This window comes from Mustela erminea, chromosome 21 (assembly GCF_009829155.1).
Source record: "Mustela erminea isolate mMusErm1 chromosome 21, mMusErm1.Pri, whole genome shotgun sequence".
In the NCBI taxonomy this organism is placed as follows: Eukaryota; Metazoa; Chordata; class Mammalia; order Carnivora; family Mustelidae; genus Mustela; species Mustela erminea.
The window spans coordinates 2,712,166-2,729,886 of record NC_045634.1 but is presented as its reverse complement, the minus strand read 5'-3'; the positions used below and the strand labels follow the sequence as shown (position 1 = coordinate 2,729,886).

Below are 17,721 nucleotides of genomic sequence, written 5' to 3'. Positions count from 1 at the left end.
GTCACAGCAGAGCGCTAAGGTGAGCGTAAGTCCCTTCTACGAGCTGTCCCGAGAGCCACTGCACTAGTCGCCTGCACTTAAAGAAGCCAGCCTCAACAACGGGGTGGGGAACACAGTTTTAAGCTCTAGCACCAGTAGAACGGAAGATGCCCGGAAATCAGACCTGTGTGATCTGCTGTGACCTGCTGTGATCTGGTGTGGACTGGGGAATGGAACCTTCCCCCCCCGTGAGACTCAGCTTCCTTGTCCAGAACAACGGGGATCACGGGATCACATCCTCTGGGCTGCTGCCCTGCTGGGTCTGTTAGGAGGGACGGGTGAGCTCAGGAAGGTGGAGGTGCGGGATGGGGAGGTCCTGCAGCATGTGAACGAGCCTCAGTGTTCCCCAAGACAGGCAGGCTGCTTGATTTCTGAAGAACAGTGACATTCTGCAGCAATTAAGTCAGATTAACATAATTCAAACAAAACATCTAATTTTAGCTCCGTGTAACAATTCCCCCTCACCAGAACAGACACCACTGCCTCCCCTTGTAGGAGCTCAGCACCCGAGAGAGAGGCAGGAAGGCAACCAAACCACTTCGACAAAAGCCTCTTCCCTAGGCAGGCACCAGACTGTTTCCACTTCACAGCCAAAGGACAGGCTCCTGGCCGCCTTCTGCTGTATCCAGCACGCAGAATGCGGAGCATTCCGCTGGCCTGGTTCCTCGAGGAGCTGCTGTACTCGGCCATGGAGCAGGGCTCAGCAGTCACAGCAGCCCCGCTAGGACCAGAGACATGGTGACAGCCCAGTCCGAGTAGGAAGCAGGAGCCCTGGGGCTCTCCCGGGGCCCGGGGTCCCACGGCCTCAGTTGTCCTGCCCATGAAGTAGGAACAGTGATGCCTGATCGGCCTCCCTTGCTTGAAGAGTTGTTTAAGACATTAAGGATTGTTATTCTGTGGGTCTCTGCTGAGTGAACATCACCAGGTTCATTCAATCAACCCACGGGCTCTGGGGAGACAGAGTAGACCAGCTACAGCACTGTGCACAGACCAGTGAGAAAAAGAAGCGTTTAATCCCAGGAACACAGGCAGTACCGAAAGGTCAGACCCAACCCCCACAAGCTAAGAGTGATTTTTACATTTTTAAGTGGTGGGATTGAGGGGTGAGGAAGAATAACATTTTGTAACACGTGAAAATAAACGCCATTCAAGTTTCAGTGCCCCTCAATAAAGTCATACTGGAATACAGCCCTGCTCGTTCATTTGTGTACTGTCCGTGGCTGCCTTTATGCCACAGGGACAGAGGCGAATGCCTGCAACAGAGACTAAAAAATATCGGCTCTCTGGTCTTTCACAGTAGAAGTTCATCCTTCTCTGATTCTAACAAAACACTCAGTGCTGTGACACGGAGATGGCAGCACTCGTGGAACACAGAAGAGGTGATTTCTGCTTAATGAAGTCAAGGAAGGCTTCCTGGAAGGGGTGGTATTTTTTTCTGGATCTGGAGGATGAATAGGAGTTCATTTTGTAGCCAAGAGGAGAAGGGTTTCAGACTAGGTGGGCAGCACTGCCGGCATGAACAAGGCCTGGGGGACACGGCAGCATACAGGAAATGACCAGCACGTTATTTACGGAAGATAAAGAGGAGGAGGGAAAGGAGGGAAGGACGTGAAGCTGAAAGAAGACTCGGGCCGAGCATGGAGAGTGCAGCGCACCTGCAAGGGAGCTCTGCTCGTGCCCTCTGTCCGCAAGAAAGCAGCACGATGAGATAGTAGGTATCTAAGACACATAATAGCAGGTAACCAAGGTAGATAGATGGGTAGACAGACAGGCAGGCAGGCAGGCAGACTCAAGGGACAAGACCTTGCCTCCAAATGGTGCCCAGAAGTGCCAGGCTCAGGCCCTGCTCAGTCCAGAGCCTGGGGGAGGTCACCCCCTGCATCCAGGCCTCAGGTCCCACCCGTAGAATGATCAGGTCATATCTGATGAACGCGTCTCGAAGGCCAGGGAAGCGCGGAACAGATTAAGTGCCCACAGCAGACCACGGCTGGCAGCACATCAGGCCCTGAACATACCCGGGGCAGCACGTGGCACCAAAGAGAGTTAATTAGGGCAGTGGGACGAGGACCAGTTTGGAATCATCTTTCCAGGGCGCCTCTCCTTCCATCAGGCCCAGCGAGGGCTCGGGCTCCCTGCAGCCTCCTGGCCGAGGTGCCGGTAGTTCCCTGCAGCCCCTCTGCCCGCAGTGCGGAAACAGCCGATTTCTGCATGTTCTTGCTATGCTGCCTTCACGAAGTGTGGCTGTTTCTCCCCAGGACAGAAGAGTCCCCATCCCCCCTTCCTTCTCTGAGTTCCCCCAACCATGTGCTCAAAGAATCACAGTCTGCAATTCCTCACCAGAGCAGAGAAGCTGTAGCCTGGAGAGCTGGTTCTGGGATTCGCTTGGCCAGGAGAGACAGCTGCGTGATCTGGGCACTTCATTGCCTTTCTCTGGAGGACAGTTCCCCCTACCCACGACCCCAGGAAGGGATGGGGTATGAGATCTCCAAGGTCTCTTCCAGTCTGCTCTATCAGCCGGCCCACTCCAGGCCCTCCATTTGACAGGTGAGAAAACAGAGGTCCAGAGAGGTGAAATGATTTTCCCAAGGTCCCCCAGCCACTTCCTGAGGGGCAGAGTCAGGACCAGCCTCCTTGGTTCCTCCTGGTCCCATTCTCTGGCACTGGTCACACACTGCCTTGTGTGTGTGTCTGTCTGTATCCCTGGGTCCATCCGTGGCCCTGGGTCTCTCTCTGCATGCACAGATACGGTCCGTGTCGACACCTGCGTCTCCATCCCCACCTCTGTCTATCCTACGTCTATGCCTCCATCGCTAGACCCATATCGGCGGGATTTGCTCTGTACTAGGGAACGCACGCCTTCTCATCACACGTGCTCTGGAGGATCACGGAGGGCAGCGGGTGTGGGGTGGTATTTTCCTCTCTGAGTCAAGGGTAGAGTTCTCACCAAGCCCTGGGCTCTGTGTCAGTGCTTACATGCCCCACATCCTCCCGAGGCACGCACTTTCATTGCCTTTGATCCTCAGAACACCCCTCAGAACACCCCCAGAGGCGGGAAAGTGAAGGCTTCCAAATCCCATAGCCGGGATGAACTTCAGCCGTCGCTCTCATCAGATGTACGACCTTGGGCAAGTTACTTCTCCTTTCCGCGAGCTCTCCTAGGTCTTCATTGGGCTGTTGTGCCAGCCCCTCAGGCTAAGTGGGCTCAAGTCAGGAGTGTGCGGGTCTGAGGTGCCCCCTGCCTTCCCTCCTCTCTTTCAGGGCTGGGGGCAGGGGACAGCAGCCACTGGTGGCTGGGCCTCACTGTTCCCCTACTGGACGCTGGGCAGGCAACAGACAGATGGAAGAAAAAAAAGAAGAAGAGGACACGACTGGATCCACAACCCCTCACATCTGGTACCGCCTGCTTGTTATAAAAATCCAAGACTTATCATGCTTAGCGAAATAAGTCAAGCAGAGAAAGACAACTATCATATGATCTCCCTGATATGAGGAAGTGGTGATGCAACATGGGGGCTTAAGTGGGTAGGAGAAGAATAAATGAAACAAGATGGGATTGGGAGGGAGACAAACCATAAGTGACTCTTAATCTCACAAAACAAACTGAGGGTTGCTGGGGGGAGGGGGGTTGGGAGAAAGGGGGTGTGGTTATGGACATTGAGGAGGGTATGTGCTTTGGTGAGTGCTGTGAAGTGTGTAAACCTGGCGATTCACAGACCTGTACCCCTGGGGATAAAAATATATGATTATAAAAAATTAAAAATTAAAAAAAAATTTTAATTAAAAAAAAAAATCCAAGACTTTAGCGAGACGTGTCCAACGTTTTGGCCCCAGCTCCAGCGCTCACTGGCATGTGAAGTGCACTTAACCTTCTGAGCCTTCCTGAGCCTTCCTTTCCCGCCGTGTGAAATGGGAAAGCAGCTTCCTGCTTCTCCCAAGGGCTGTCGGGAGGGCAACTGGAATCAGGAAAGACCTTCGGCTGGGGCGGAACTGGAGTACTGACCTCTTTCGATAATACTGACTCCCAGTAACTCAGTCAGTGATGAAGCTGGGATTTTCCAAAAATGTGCAATTCCTCTCTAAAAGGGATTCTCTAAAAAGCCATGATTGTCTGGCAAACCACATCGTGTATCCAACAGCAAATTGCCTGTTCTTTGGGCCATGGGTTTGCCCGAGTCTGCTTTCGAGGAAAACTGCATGCAGCAAGGGCTGCTTGAGCCCCCTCCCCCATTGGAGGCAGGGCCTCCTGGGCTCCCCCAAGCTCCACCTCCTGGGCTCCCCCAAGCTGGGGGTGGGGGAGGGAGGAAGGAGCCTCACTTTGCCTCCTTGAAAGCAACTCAGCATGTGACAAATCCAGTCACCTTGCACCGAAAATAGAAGGCTCTCTGCCTCCCGATTTCTCCATTCACCTGCCGCAGGTACTCTCTGCCCTCCCAGAGGTTATGCTTTGCTGCAAACAGAGACGGAAGTACCTCACCGGCCTCAGCAGAAGGTTTATAGCGTCACAGTCTGATTATACAAGCTTTCCAAAAGCATACACCCCAAGGACCAGATCTGTTCACCTTGACCATGGCGACCTTCCAAGAGCCCAAGAGGCTCCCATGCTTTATCAGCACACCTTCTCTCCTTGACCTGCCCGTGGGAGCAGCAGTGTCGTGTTAATAACAGACCGGATGGGATGAGTTTCAACCAGCTGAACCAGAACCCTACGTTGAGCGGCCCTTCACACGTTTGCTAACATTCTTATACCCTGCAATCTGGTATCCAGCTGGACCACAAGACAGTCCCCCTCCCCACCCCAGATTTTGCCAGCACACCTGATAAGCTGGCTGGCATCTAGGAACCATTTTGTCCCATGGCCTTGTAAATTCGCAGAATCTCAGAATCACGGGTACCCCCCAGAAGCCCTCTAAACCAATCCCCTTACTTTAGAGGAAGGGAAACCAAGGCTCAAAAGAGCATGCAAAGGTACACGAGAGAGTGGAAAGAAGCAGGTCGCAGCTCTCTTAACGCCAAGGTGTATTCTTTTCATCCACAACCACAAGAAGTCAATGCTTGTAAATCAGAAGGGCGGTATGGAAGGAAGGAGAGGCTCCATCATTATTCATTCATTCACTCATTCATTCATTCATTTGAGTGGGGAGGGACAGAGGGAGAGTCTTAAGCATGAGTGTGGAAACCAACACGGGGTTCGATCTCACAACCCTGTGATCATGACCTGAGCCAAAACCAAGAGTCACAAGCTCAACTGACTGTGCCACCCAGGTGCCCCAGGAGAGGCTCCATTAATTGCCAGAGAATGATTTCATTTCCTGACTGGGTCCATAATCCTGTGTTGTCCTGGGACTTAGCTGAAAGTGCCATTAGCTTTAAAAGCCTTGGGAAACTCCCCGGACCCATATATAGTGGCTGAGCAGGAAGGGATCCTAGATGCCACCTCCCCAGCCTCCCCTCAGGGCTGGCACCCCTCCTATCACATCTCTGACCCAGATTCAGGAGAGCTGCTTGGAGGAAGCAAAGGCTTTAAGAGAGAGTAGGGAGGAGGCTGAGTTCCAGAGCGGACCCGGCGTGTGAAGGTGCAGGGCTGGGAGCCCCGTATGGGGGGTGACGAGGGATAAGACCCCCATGGCAGGCAGACCACTAACAGCCTCGGGAGCTGTGGGACAGAGTCTGACTTAATCCTAAGGGGACGGGAAATACCAAAAGGTCTTTGTGAAGGAAAGGGACACCTATCCCACAGTGTTTGTAAAAGCATGACTCTGGCTCTAAAGTCAAGACTGGGTGGGAAAGGCGAACCTTAAAGGACCTTATTGCAGGAATGATACATGGGCTAGAGCAGCGGAGATGCAGCCAGGGGCAGAGAAAGGCAGATTCACAGGCAACATCCCAAATGTTCTGCCCACCAATGATGGTACGACTTCTGGGACAGAATCATAACGTTTTCCCTTTCTAGGTCCTATCGGGCGTGGGGTGCTGCCCACGTGGAGTGAGTGTCAAGATTCATCCACACGGCTTGTAGTCCAGATGTCCCCCCAGCGCAGGTCTGCTCCAGAACGAGGCCAAAGGGCTGAGGCTCCTGTGAGAGGGTAGAAGAAACTGTTCGAAGACCTTGATCGCAGTTTGCTTTACCTAAAGCAGGTAGTGAAGCCCATCTGAGAAGCCTGCAAAGCAACCTGGTCCCGAACACATTGCTCAACATCGGTAGCCAGCACGGGGTCCCCTCCATGGGCGCTGCAGCTGTCCCCAAGCAGAGGAGGCTAGTGGGCTGACTCGGTCACACACGGGCCAGGCCATGGCATCCCCAGGCAGGGCAAGCCAAGCAAAGGGGCTGCCCTGCCCACCAGCACCCCTGAGCCTAAGACCAACAAGGCAGCATTCTGGTTTCCAGAGTGGCTGAGACCAAAGCAGCTCTTTCCAATGGCATTCAGAGGAATTTGCCCAATCTTTGTGCCAGAGGAGAGTCTCAAACCTCCAGAAACGCAATACGACTCCACGGACATTCCAGACATTGAAGCTTTTCTGATCTGAGCTGTTTCCAATTCTTCACTTTGGAGTTTTAGATCAGGCTCTTGGTTCTCCACTGTCTTTTCTAATTCATTTAAGAACTTTCACCCTTTTTTTCCCCAAGATTTATTTATTTGAGAGAGAGAGAGACCAGAACAGGGGGAGAGGCAGTGGGAGAGAGAGAATCTTAAGCAGGCTGCATGCTGAGAGCAGAGCCCAACACGGGCTAGATCACGACTTGAGTCGGACGCCGAACCAACTGAGCCACCCCAGTGCCCCCAGACTTTCACCTTTTAAGTTGTATTCAGAGTCAAAGAGGAGAAGGCCAGTGGTCCCATTCTTAAAAATCTTCATTTATTGGTCTATTTGGTGGCCTAAGTGCAGACAGAGTTCTCTCTGCTACCCACCCCCACGTGCATACTCAAGGGGGTTAATTAGCAACTTGCCCAAAGTCCCCAGATCGAAAACATCAGAGCTAGGACACCAACACATGACCATCTGAATCCATGTCCCCCCAGAGCTCGTATCTCTTTATTGCTGCATTGACATCACAATCAAACATGACTCCCCAACGCATCCTGAAGTCCTTCGAATTTTCTCGTCACCTTGCAATGGAAGCATCCTGGAATCATATGGGGCAGGGTAACCTAACCTCGTCTAGCACTTGAGGCAATGTTCACACTGAATTCTGACAGACGAGTTGGCATTCGTGTGTGAGCAAAAGACTCAGCTAGCCTCTGCACCCGGCTGGCTCAGTGGGTAGAGCCTGTGATTCTTGATCTTGGGGTCATGAGTTCAAGCCCCACATTGGGTGTAGCGCTTACTTTAAAAAAAAAAAAAAAAAAAAAAGACTCAACAGACAGCAAGATCTAAAGGCAGAGAAAGCACACATACCCTAAGTACTAGAAGAAGCTCCGAATCCAGCTGAGCGCAGCTTGCAGAACGGAGATGAAATGGGAAAGGCAGTTATGGGCTAGACTGGTGGCAGGCAGGGGTGGGGGTTCCAAGGAGCCCAGATTAATGAGCCTGGAGTATATTCTAAGGGCAATTAAGAAGCCACGGAAGGATTTAAAGGAGGGAGTGTCGAAATCTGATTTGCATTTTTGGAAGATCACTCTGGCTGCCGAATGGAGGATTAGACCCAACGCAGACACATTTTCAAGTTGGTTTACAAGGGATGGCTCCACATGCCAAGACCCAACGGCCCAGACTTTTGGGACCATACTCCAGCTCCGTTTTGAGCCAGTACATTCTGTTACCTACTTGGCTCTAGTCCACTCCACCTTGGAATTCTTTACTGGGGGGGTGTGACGTCATCTATAAATTCCAGCTTTCACCTCCAGACATGGAGGCAGAGAAGGCTGGCTCTCCTTTCTGACAAGCCGGGCATCCTTTGCCTTTTCTTTTAATTACATTTACATTGCATTTTAAATTACATTACATCTGAAACATATTCCTGCTTTTTTATTAGAAACATATTCTTAAAGACAAATTCTTTCAAGCATCATGTGTAGTGAATAGATAGCATTTTGCCATAGGGGTGATGATGCTGAAGTCCTTCGTTGAAAGGAGTCAGTCCTGCCTCCCCGCGCCCATCTCCGCAACCAAGCCCAGGGGCTTTCTTTCCCTGCAGGCAAGAGCGTCCACCAGTCAGATCTCTTAGTTTCACAAGGCTGGTAGGGCTTATCATGTGCATGTGCCCTAGTTAAAGCAAACACTCGGAAGATGTGCACTCCAGGGACTTGCTGGAGAGCGTAGACTAGAACCGACACCTCTCTCTTCCACCGCCAGCCCAACAGACTCCCTGATATTTAAGAACCGTTTCTACTAGTTCTCTCCCTCTCAACCGAGAGCTCCAGGAAGCTACCTGACAATCCGTGCTCCCAAAAGGATGCATCATTTTCTTCCTAAGCTCTTCCCTCCTCTTTCCTAGCTCAATGAAAGGCATCACCAGCTAACTAGCCCAACACCAAGTCAGAAATGAGGTCTTTTGAACATTTAATCATACATACACGCACACACATACACACACACGCTAATAGGTTAAACATAAGTCAAGATCAGCCTTGACTACTGGTACCTACTCTATTACAACAAAGACCGGTTTTTTTCTACCACCCAAATAGCTAATTTGCCACATGCTTTCCATCCCCAGGAGCTGTCCCAGCTCAAATCAACCTGCCCCTCAGCTGGATTAGCCTTCAACATACCATAGAGTTTCTGTGGCACGGGAACTGTTCAGACATCTGCCTGGAGCCCCTCAGTTTGCCTCCGCCCTTTGGACATGGCTGGACCTGTGCCTCGGCTCTCTCTGCTGCCCCTTCCAGGGCTTCCTCACCCTGCTTTCTCTGTTCCCACTGTTGAGCCCACAGTTCCCAGCCCACTGCCCCCTCCGAACCCTCTTGCCTGCCCTCCACACAGGCTTTTGCCTCCGCTGAATGGCTGGCCCACTGAAGACCCATCCTCGACCCCTAGAAGCCTCCAGGCCACTTCCCCAGGCCATCCCTCCTTCGGGCCTGGCCAGGCTTACTTCTCCCATAGGACTGACCACAGTGCTTAACCCAGCCCTTTACTTGCCCCGTTCCTGCAGGGAATGAGAGTCTGACCTTGGGTGCGGCTGGGGTCAGGCACCTGCGTGTCCAGCAATCTCCCCTCGGGTGAGGCTTGCATAGACCAAACCAGAAAGCCTTTGTTCTGCTGGACACGCAGGTGCCTGACCGCACCCGCACCCAGTGTCAGACTCCGCAGATAGAGACGGGGCAGGTCTGCGGTTAATGAGCCCTCTCCCCCAGCTGGTCTGATACTAGCAAAGTGGAGAGACCCCTGGCCCCATTACCCGTCTCTTTCCCCGTGGGTCTCACCTGGGTGTTTGGGAGCTGTCCTTCAATCTCAGAACTGAGGGGAGGAGTCAGAGACCCTTTCCTTTTCCCTGTAGTGCTTCCCCTCGCACTGTGCCCTCCTCTCCCAATTCCACTTTAATAACAGTCGCTGCCTTCTAACCGCCCACGCCTGTCTTCTTTCTGACCGCACTCTACTCCCTTGGCCATACTTAGACCACCTGACTTCTTTGGAGCGGCAGAGGACACCCCAGGCATCCAGCAATGGATAGATGGGCGAACTCCGGGCAAGAGCCGGGCCCCCCTCCCCTCCTGTTCCCAGTAGGCCCCGCCTCCCCAACACCAAGTCCAGCTGTGGGCAAGCAGTTCACGTGAAGGCCCAAGACCCCCAGGGGGCCAGGGACTCCTCCACGTAACAAGCAAAAGTCTCAGAGAGGAGGAAAGAACAGAGGATAATGGCAGAAATGCTGGCACTGTGGAGCTACTCATTATTAAACAATTATATGGACAAGAAGCTGACTATGTGGTAGGGAGAGAAATCTCCCACACACAAAATAAAGGGGAAATAGCCATTTCATGAAGCAGAAGAGCCAGAAATAGAGCAGGTAACCCCCAGGATTTGGTTTTCAGTCACTCTTTTCAATTGGTCTGTTGTCTTAAATCGGGGGGCGGGGCAGGGGGGCTGGGAAGACTCCCACAATCACAAGGCTGCTCCTGAGACCTACAGAGGAGCCTGTGGACATGCATGTCCCAGCGGGAATCCAGATGCCAGCGCTCCCGTCCTAAACCCAGATCACCTGCCTCCGTTTTCTGTCCTGGGTCACTCGCTCCTCTGGCAGCTTTCCCATGAATTTGCAAGTCCTTCTGGGGAAGGCAGGGGAAACATGGTCAGCGCTGTCTCCCTTCTCAGTGCCTCACACAGCCTTGACTGTCCTGAGGGCGTGTCATATACCTAAGCAGGCAGCCTTGGGACGAGGTCTACAAATAAAGCTAGGAAGCCAGGCTGGGCTGGAGCCCCGCTCTGCACTATGTGAGGCTCCAGGGAGACAATGCCTGTAGGACACGTGGGCTCTCGATAAATACAGACCCCTCCTTTGATAAACAAAGCAGCCTGCCTTTGCCATAGCATTGTCAAGGATGCTCTGAAATGGACAGAAATGTACTAACTGAAGCAGAAAATGTATTATGGCCTTATCAAAGACACGGAGAAAAGCTCTTTGAAGGCAACCAGCCAGTCACATTGGGAGCAAAGGAAACAAGTTGTTGTTGTTGTTTTAATTGGCTGGCCATTAAATCTTCTTTGCTTTAGCTTTGAGTGTCCATAATGCACATTCCCCTTGCTTGAAGCAGGTGTTACGTGTCCACTCTGAAGATGCCCAGAGTTTCCCTGGAGGAGTCTGGTCTGCCCCTAACACCGTGTGTTCCATTATCTTGATATTACACACCCTGGATTTATCAGCCATGGTTCTACTGGTGATGGTAGTCTCAGATAATTTAGGAACCACTGTCATGTTCCTCTTTTGATATACAGTTACATTGCCATGTGGGACTTTAATAAAGCCCATCTCAAAGTTTCAAACTGGACCCATGGAGCTAAGTCTGCCATGATAAATTTTGTCAAAATAGGATATTCATTCCTTTCCTGAAAATGAAATGAAGATATTATTTAAAGTAACTTTTTCTCATTTACCAGCACTGAAATAATAATATGCTGGCCTTCCCAGGCACACATCAAACTTTCACACCCCCGACTAAAAGGCCAAGCAGGAGCTTTGGCATTGGATTCATTAGAAAGAATACTTTAATTAATAATTGTTATGTTGTTAACGATAGCCTTTTAAGTATCGGGGGAGGTTTAAAGTTTACAAAGCACACTCATCTGATTCTCATCCCTATTTTGCAGATGAGCAAACTGAGGCTCAGAGAAATTTAGAGGCTTATTCACGCACATGTAGCTGGAACCTCCAGAACTGACTCCTAACCCACCACACTGTAGAGTGAGAGGATTTTGAGCTGCTTTCCCAGAACCGGAAATGGAGGTATGGAGCCAAGCAAAGCTTACTTGCTTTTTTCCAAAATGAAACATTGATGACTTTGCTTTAGGCAGAATAATTCAGGGAAAAAATAGATTTACTTGGTTCCAATTCTGTAGGGCCAACTCTTCCAAAATCAAATAGAAAGACCAAGAAAAAAAAATCTGAAAATCTGAATCAGTTACATGTAGCTTCTGAATCAATTCAAATTATAAATATTTATTGAATTTGTAAGTATGAAGACTCAGGCTTTGTCTTCAAGGAGCTTACAGTTTAATAGAAAGGATAAAACAAGAACGTGTGCCCGCACATGAGTGCACTGCCCCACCCCACCCCCCCGCAGGACAAAGGTCTACAGGGCGGAGGAGGAACCAGGGCATGGAGGTGAGAAGGGACATTCGGGAAGGGTTCCCTGAAGAATGGACTGACAGGCTCTGGCACCAAAGGAGAAAGACGTGGATAAGGGCTCTGCCTCTACAAGGGCATTACCGAGGCAAAGTATGGGGATGAGCTCAAATAGGGCGAGTGCCTGGCACATGGTCCCGTTCACTAGTGTCTGTTCACTTTTGTTGAAAGATGGAGGAAGGAGCCTCAGAATGGGGTTAAGAAAAAGCCACAGTGAGAGGAGATAAGCAGAACTGGTGAGCCAGCAGTTTGCCAGGCTGAGCGAGGGAAGGGACAGGTCATGGAGCTGCCTGGCACGGTCCCCTTCGCCGTGAGGCTGTGTGTGCTTCCGGCTCTGAGTTTTGGCTGCCGCCCCTCGTACTTTGAGCAGTGGCTGCGAGGAGCAAAAGTTGTGCAAACTGCAGAGCGCTGGACATCACTGAGGGTGCAGTGCATGTGGTCACAAGTCCCCGCTCTCTTGGTCTAGCGAATGGTTGGGGGGTGACGGGAGCAGCTGGAGAAAGACCCCGAGCGCCATAGTCCCTGCAGCAGGGGAGGAAGCACTGGGTTGGGAGAGGAACCCAGAGCAGATTGGGAAAGTTCACACAACTTCAGCCACTGACGGTAGCTCCCAGAGCTCCAGAAGGACAGGCTACGGCCAGTTTTTGGAGGGTCTTGAGATACCAAAATAAGAAGAGATGCCAAAGCAGGGTTACCAAAGTTGTGGTGTATTTTAAAGCCTTGCAAGTAGTAAATTAACACCTTTAATAATGAACATGCAGTGCACCTTGATTATGCTATTCAAAAGCCAAAGAGAGACTTTATATACAAGGATCAATTCATACGGGGACATATACTTGTGATGTAATGTGGCAGCAGGACCTAGATTTAAAGATAAGTGCTGAACCCCATTCTCTTTCCAGCCTGTCTTCCAGATCTCAGATGGAAAGGATAAACTCACTGGCAGACAACAGCAGAAATTTACATCTGAGACCCTTACGTGAGGAGACGCAGGCCCCCGTGACGCTCCGGCTTCACCTCCTTCCCTTCCTCCCACTCTTGCTCACCTCTCCCCCTCCCTACCCCCTACCCCCATCACCCTCCTGGCCTGGACCACTCCAGACTCATGGGGTCAGCCCAAGTCTCCCCTGCGAGTCCAATCACGGGATCACACCCAAGGACAGGTCCACGGTCCAGGAGCGGGGCTTTGTCCCAGGGTGCGAGGGGGGCTGAGTGCTCTCCGGGGCACCCTGCCTAGTCTGGAAAGACCCAGGGACACTGCTACACAGCAGAGCGGTGAAGGCTACTTTCCGCTCCTTGGCTCACTTGGCTTGATCTCTGGTCTCTTCTTCTTGGCTCCTTGAGGCCCTGTGCAAACACTGCTGGTCCAAATGGCTAAAACCACTTGACGTTCAGTGTAGCAGAGACCCTGTAAGAACTAAATGCATGCCCTGTGGTGGAATTCACTGCACCAAGAAATTAGCTCGTCCCGCTGCCTACCGAGGATGCTCTACAGCTTTGCCAATGATTAGAAGAGAAAGAAATACCAGACTTTCTTCAGATGCCCCCTAAAGACCTTAGAAGTGTATATTGTTCACCTGAAGCCATGCCGATGATGAAGACAACATCAAAGCAAGCGGGGACAAATATATTAATCTGCTCATTCAACCAATCATCCCTTATGCGTTTACTGCACACCTATTATGTGTCAGGTACTGGGGATACAGCCAGGAATAGGGCATGATCTCTTCTCTCACCAAAAGCAGAGGATGAGGCAGGGGGACAGATGCAGGCACAAGGAGGAGAGCTCAGTAAACACCCTCCCAGGGTACTAACAGGTGCAGCAGGTAGCAGGATTAACCGAACCCCATAAAGCAGGGCTGAGCTGCCAGCCCCTCCTCTCCCTAGCAGTCTCGCTCATGCCTTCATCCTCTGCTCCTTTACTGAATTCTGACCCTCCTCCCATGCAGGGCCTCACTTTCTCTCCAACCTCCCCGTCCTCCTCTCCTAATCTCAAGCCCTGGGTAAACATAAAAAGCACACATCTTCCTGTGCCCAAGGCGTCCTCAGCCTGAGAAAGCTTTCGTTCTTCATGCAAATGCCTGCTTTACACATGCTTGGCCACTTATTTATTTCCATCCCAGCCTTCAGAAGCAGGGGGACTTATCAGTAAATGTCATGGATTCCGGGTTGTTTTTTTTTTCCTTCTTTAAAGCTGTAGCTCTGATATCCAGCATCTGACAAGGATGCGTGCTCCACAAACAGAAAACTGAATGGAGCCCCAGAAGAATGCAGGCATCTTTAGAGCTCCAGAGTTTTAGCTCAGTTCCCTGTGTCGAGGTGGTTTCTATCTGTGTCAGTCAGTGCGTCACAACACCAGCCTCCACCCCCACTGCACAGCACCCCTTAGCAAGCGCCTGCCCACACAATATCATCAACCATAAAAACTGCAACCAGTGTTGAAGTTACAACCACGGTTCTTTCTACAAACGGGGAGGGATTCGGTTCTGCTCCGTCAGTCCCTGCTAAGTAGGTTACCCACGGAACAAACACCTTTCCTTTCCGTAAATTCAGAATGCCCTTGGCTCGGGTCTATGTTCCTATGAATTACCAATTCACTGGAATAAAATGTTCGCTTGCCTCTGTGAAGTTCCTTCTTCGTGCTGATGACAAGGATGGTTCCACGGCAGCCCCAGTCTGTGGGGACCAACACTAAAGTCCCCACCTGCTTGATTTTAATCATCCTTCCCTTCAAAGGTTCCTTCATTGGCCCAGGTTAGACTTCACCTCATATGAACCTTCAACCCTGGCCATCTGCTTCCCCACCCCCTACGGCAGCTTCCTCTGCCTCCTCTAAATATCTCTTTCTGCATGGCTCTGCCCTCCCTCCTATTTCCCTCCAGACCCCTCCACCTTCTTGTGATTTTGCATTTTGCTATAAGTGTTAACTCTAGTCTCTGAGGCGGCCCAGAGACTAGGAAATCTCACAATCATTACAGAATAGAAACGAAGCACCCCGAACCTCACTCCATACCATAACCTCCTTGTCCCAAGAATCAGCTCTGAGAGTTTATGTCCCGCTCTCACTTCGACTTAAGATTTCCCTGTTACTGTCGTATCCGTCCGAGCACGCAGGGTACTGCATACGATAATGAATATCCGTATGGAAGATTTCTGAATGCTTACTGACGCAGTATGCTACAACCAGCTAGAAAACAAAATAACACCGCTCAGGGGGAGGGAAATCTCTTTTCACCCAGCACTCACAATGGACATAAAGTTCATGAGAATGTGAAGATTAACACCAAAGAGGTAAAAAGAATATTGAGACTGCCACTCTTCTGCGTGTGTATTATAGGCAGTTGGGATGCAGAGTTATATTAAAGGGAGCTTTATAGGATGGAAAGAAACCAAAGAAGAAGGAGGAAGAGTTCTGTTTTGACTATTGCTCAAAAAAATTATTTAAGGTATCAGGAGCATCAAGGAAGAAGCTCCAGAGCAAGAAGTGGGATAAAAACACTGAGTGAGCAGTTTGGGAGAGGATCAGCTTGGCTCCTAAAGCAATAGGCAGGAATGGAAATAGAGAGCACGCTTTTCTAACAAGAAGTTCACATTCATGCCAAGGAAGTGGGTGAGCACTGTCAGATATAATCAGACTTCCCCCTGTCTGACTCACAGGATGGGCTCTGGTATTTCAGACCCTAGCAGAAGGACTTGAGATTCTCTCGGTGGCACCAGCCCAAACTCTGATTCACCGTAGGTTTGGGGAAGGCCTCTTTTTTGGTCCTTCTAAAGGGGTGGTGCCTTTGGGAAACTACTATTTACACACATACCATGGAAATCCCTTGAGGGAGGATGGGCTAGCTCTTGAAGGGGTGCAGGAAAGCCTAGAGTGGGCTGGTTAATTCGGCTACAGTCAGAGAACATCTCTGTCCCTGTGTCTCATCTCTAGGAAAAAGGCTGGATGTGGGTCCTGCTGACCAACTGCTAAGTGGAGTGTGACCCACAAGCTGTCTTCTCCACACTCTGCTGTCAACCAAGGCTCCAAACTTCTTTCTCAGAGTGAGACAATTTCAGTGGGGGGAGTGGAGGACCCAAACCAAAAACATTTCCTTCTCAATCAAGACCAGTGCCTCTGCCCATTCCCTGGTGAGTAAGCTTGTAGGCTGTGCCCCACACGGACTTCTTTGGGTTAAAATGGCTCTCCTGACAATCGAGTTCCGCCCTACCTCCACTTCCCAGAACTGCATCGATGTACTCCTGGCCTCCTCCATGGGGGGGGGGGGGTGCCTCTAAAACACCTCTCAGCTGGAGCCCTCTACCCAATTAATTGCACACTCCCTTTACAATGAAAGATAATTCAGAGGAAGAGGTGTTTCTCACCAAAGGTGTTTCTAGAGATGCTTTGAGTAAGGTGTAGGGAGACCCCAGACCAGAAGGGAAGTGCCCAACACACCAACAGCTGCTCTAAGGGGTCTGGGTCATGGAGTGGGGGCAGGGCAATACCTTGCCTCGGTATTCCTCTACAAAAAAGCAGACCTGTTCTCTGACCAGGCCCTTGGGCCAAGCTGGACAGCACCCGTGTCTGGCTTCCAAAGGAACTTCCCCTCCCTGGCCATCAGTCGCTCATCTTGAGTGACCTGAACAGAGGATGCTGCCAAATGCCCCGGGGGCATGCCTTTCTGCCGCTGGACTCAGAGGGTTAGGTAAGACTCTTCCTGGGCTCGAGAAGGGTCGAGGAAGGACAGGAGACCCTCCTCCCCGCCCCACACCCGTGTTCAGAGACTTGGGAACGAAGCTCTCCTTGTGGGAGCGTGGGTGACCGGGGGAGGCGCCGGGCAGAGCAGCCTCGGGAGCCCGGAGCCGCAGTTCCCCAAACCAGCTTCCTTGCAAAGCCCGGAGAGGCGGCGAGCCCGAGCGGAGCAGCCCGTCACCCTCGCCAGCCGCTGGGAGGCCGGAAAAGTTCCTCCCGGAGCCGGGCGGGCTTGCCGGTATCTGTCCACGGTGCTGAAAGGTCCTCGCGGCCGCCGCGCCGGCGGGCTTCAGCGCGCCCTCAGCCTCCTGGCCGCCCGCTCTGCCCTTCCAGCCTCTTGCCCTGTCCTCTGCCCCGCGGCACCGAAGCCTCTTCCCTCCTTCTCCCCCACCCCGCGCCCTCCACTCTCGAGCGGCATCAACTCCGCCGGCGCCCGGGTCCCCGCGCCCCCATCTCGTTCTTACGTCCGCCGAGCCCCTTCCCCCAGCGACCACCTCCAGGGCGCCTCTGCCACCCGGCTGTCGCCGCCGCCCCCCTCTTACCTTCTTCTTTCGGTCACGGGAGCGGTTCCTCCGCTTCCTGTTGGATTCCTCCTTCTCCTTCTGCTCCTGGAGGGCCTGCGCCTCGATGTCTTTGATTTTCTTCAGCTGTTTGGCCGCCTGAGCCATGGCGGGTCACGGTGCTCCGGTCCCCGCCTCCCGGACCCCTCACACTTGGCAATCCAGGTGGCGACACCCTCCCGAGGAGGAAAAAAAAATGAGTCTCTGCTCCGCGGAGGGGGGAGCTTCTTAACCCACCGCGGGAAGGATGCGACCCGGTCGGCGGGGGAGGCGCCTGCGAGACGCTCGGAGGGAAAGGCGCGCCGCGGCTGCCCGGCGGCCCCCGGATGGCGCCTCCCGCCGCGGCCGGAGCACGCTCACCAGCGCCCGGGACGGGCTCTGGGCTCGGCCCCGCCGCCTCCCTCCCTCCGTCCCTCCCTCCCTCTCCTGCGGCGGCCGCGGCGGCGGCGGCGGCGGCGGCGCGGGGGGCGGGGGCGGGGAGGCGGCTGGTACTGCGGCGAGCGGCGAGCTGCGAGCGGGCCGGGGAGGAGGCGGACTCCAGCAGTTAACGCAGGAGGGCGCAGGGGCCGCTCGCAGCCGGGGGGCCCGGCCGGCCCGACGAGGCTGGGCGCGCA

At 52.5% G+C, this 17,721-nt stretch overlaps 1 protein-coding gene across 12 annotated transcripts in view; it reads right to left on the bottom strand.

The window, feature by feature from the left end:
- Positions 1-17,515, bottom strand: part of ANK1 (ankyrin 1) — a 207,698-nt gene extending 190,183 nt beyond the window's left edge. For all 12 annotated transcript variants that reach the window (XM_032328988.1, XM_032328990.1, XM_032328991.1 and 9 more), the window contains exon 1: positions 17,090-17,515. In XM_032328988.1, coding sequence (XP_032184879.1) covers positions 17,090-17,215 — 126 coding nt within the window. In that variant the 5' untranslated portion in view covers positions 17,216-17,515. The remainder of the gene's footprint in view (positions 1-17,089) is intronic.
- Between the last annotated feature and the right edge of the window lie 206 nt (positions 17,516-17,721).